At 41.0% G+C, this 2,787-nt stretch overlaps 1 protein-coding gene across 1 annotated transcript; it reads right to left on the bottom strand.

Moving 5' to 3' along the window:
* Nucleotides 1–1,048: 1,048 nt before the first annotated feature.
* Nucleotides 1,049–1,450, bottom strand: LOC124939190 (secreted RxLR effector protein 161-like). Its single transcript, XM_047479693.1, has one exon. The coding sequence runs from the start codon at nucleotides 1,448–1,450 to the stop codon at nucleotides 1,049–1,051; it is 402 nt and encodes a 133-aa protein (XP_047335649.1).
* Between the last annotated feature and the right edge of the window lie 1,337 nt (nucleotides 1,451–2,787).

Consider the following 2,787-nt stretch of genomic DNA (forward strand, 5'->3'; position numbering starts at 1 on the left):
AACTTTGTTTCTGTTTTATTTCAGCCATCACTTTCTTGCTTGTATTACTTTCCCAGAAATCTTTTACTTCTTTCACCTTATTTTTGTTCTTTTTCCCCATTGTTGAAGAAAAGAACATAGTAATAAAGCAGAGTAAATGCATAAAAAGGACAATTCAGAAACCCTAAAGATTTAATGACTAATTCGCTTCGAAAGACAACCTTTCAAAAATACCCAAGATTAGAGAACTAATTGACGCTTGAAACCAGGAAAGAAGCATCCAGAAAAGCTATCAATGCAATTCTAAGAGATTTAGGATTATCGTCACTTACTTCACTAATCGTGTCGTTCGTGCCGATCGTGCTGTTCGTGCCGATTGTGCCGTCGATTGTACTATGTCGACCGTGTTGGCTTTTGACAATTGAATCTTTGAAGAATGATTATGAAGAAAGAAAACGCTATAAAATAAGGAAGGACAATAAGATTTGTTGAAGAAGAAAAAGTCTTACTATTCGTTAGTGTGCTATATTAACCTTTATATACAACCATTATAAAAGAGTAATTAGCTTAGAAACCCTAAATTACTTATACGTACAGGCCCAAACCCATTAATAATTTAATAAATCCTAATTGTATAAAAGACAATAAAGGCCTACAACTTTCAATTTTCTGACAAGCAATTCTTAAACTCACAATCTCTCCCGTAAGCTTGATTTGGTTCGAGATTCTTCACGCCGAGTAGCTCTCGCATCTCTGTAAATTTGACTCTTGTTAGTGCCTTAGTGAGAATGTGTACACACTGCTCTCTAGTGCCTACAAACTATACATCGATATATCGATTCTCGATGCATTCACGGATGAAGTGGAACCGAGTGTCGATGTGTTTGCTACGTCCATGAAACACTGAGTTCTTCATTAATGCTATTGCGGACTTGTTGTCAACATAGTGGGTTACCGGCCTCGGCTCGCATCCGAGCACCTAACTCAACAAGTTTCTCAGCCAAAGTCCTTGGAACGACGCTGCAGTAGCTTCCATAAACTCCATCTCACATGAAGACAATGCAACAGTTCAATGCTTTTGAGATTGCAACGTGATCAGATTCCCATTGAGATAAAACACCATCCCTCCAGTACTTTTTCCGTCGTCTGTGTCACCAGCCAAGTCGCTGTAAATAAAACCAACGAGTTCTTCAACTTCTCGTCCTCTTCTTAACTGAATCCCATATATCATCGTTCCCTTCATGTAACGAATAATGTGTTTTACTGTCTGTTGGTGTAGAGTGGTAGGCTTCTTTATGTAACGACTCACTATGCCAACTGCATAGGAGATATCAGGTTGAGTGTGTGTCAAGTTCCTAAGACACCCGATGATACGCCTATACTCCTTCGGATCCACTATGCTTCCTTCCACATCTTTTTCGAGCTGCAACTTTGCTTCCATAGGATACTTGCTCGAGTTACAATCCTCCATTGCAAATTGTATTAAAACCTTCTTCGCATAAGCTTCCTGCTTCACCTCGATGCTATCTTTTTTCTAGTCCACCTCAATACCAAGATTGTACGAGAGTAGCCCGATATCACTCATCTCGAACTCCTTCATCATATGTTTTTTGAACTCCTCAAAACCCTTGATTCTTGATCTTGTCACAATCAAGTCATCGACGTATACGCCAGAAATGAGTACTTCTTATCCATGGTTTCTCGTGTACACAGCCTTCTCTTGAGAACACTTCAAGAAACCGAGACTCATCATTCTCTTGTTGAGGCAAGTGTTCCACGCCCTTGGTGCTTGACGTGGTCCGTAAAGAGCCTTGTATAACTTTTACACCTTGTGCTCTTTATTCTTAATGGTGAAGCCTTCAGGTTGAGCGACATAGACTTCTTCTTCGTTGTCAACATTATGAAATACTGATTTGACATCCAAGTGGTGAATCTACCATCCACGGTGAGCTGCGATGGCAAGAATTAGCCTGAATGTGTCAAGTTTCGCCACCGGTGCAAATGTCTCCTCAAAGTCAACGCTTTGCTTCTACACATAGCCTTTTGCTACCAATATTGCTTTGTGCTTGAGGATGTTACCTTCGCTGTCTTTTTTCAACTTGAAAACCCACTTTAACCCGATAGTCTTGTGACCGGGTGGTAAGTCGGTGAGCTCCCATGTCTTATTCTTCCTGATAGACTCGAGCTCTTTGTTCATGATCTCATTCCACGACTCTTTGACTACCACCTCGTGATATGTTGTTGGCTCGTTGGTGGTAAGCAACAACAATTCATCAAGATCCATCTCTACCAGTGGTGCCTCCGCTCAGACATCTCATAGGATTCCGAACTCTACGGAATTTTGTACGAGCTTGTTGTTGTCGTTACATCACTCCCACTTCTTTTTCTTCTCGAATACAAAATCTCTACTCACACGGATTTTCCTACAAGTTGGATCAAGAAATCTATGCACCTTGCTTCCGTCTTCGAACTTCATATTTCCGGTAATTTTCTCGTCGAGCTCATTGAGCTTCTCTTGATGGCCAGTCATATGGTTGTTTGCTCCATTGTCAAGGTAACACACATTGGTGTGATTACACTCATCGCCACTTGTGAGGAGTTTCTCCATGACTTTCTCTTCATTGAACAACACCACATCTGGTTCCTCCTTGGACGGTTCTTGCATGAACTCTTCAAGGTTTGTCTTCTCGTCTCCCTCAGAAAACATATATACTGGCTCCTCGTCATAAAAGCTAGTGAGGTTTGCATCATCGTCTTCGGGCAAAGCATTTGTCACTACCTCAGCAAACATTAATGTTGGCTCCTCGT

This window comes from Impatiens glandulifera, chromosome 5 (assembly GCF_907164915.1).
Source record: "Impatiens glandulifera chromosome 5, dImpGla2.1, whole genome shotgun sequence".
In the NCBI taxonomy this organism is placed as follows: Eukaryota; Viridiplantae; Streptophyta; class Magnoliopsida; order Ericales; family Balsaminaceae; genus Impatiens; species Impatiens glandulifera.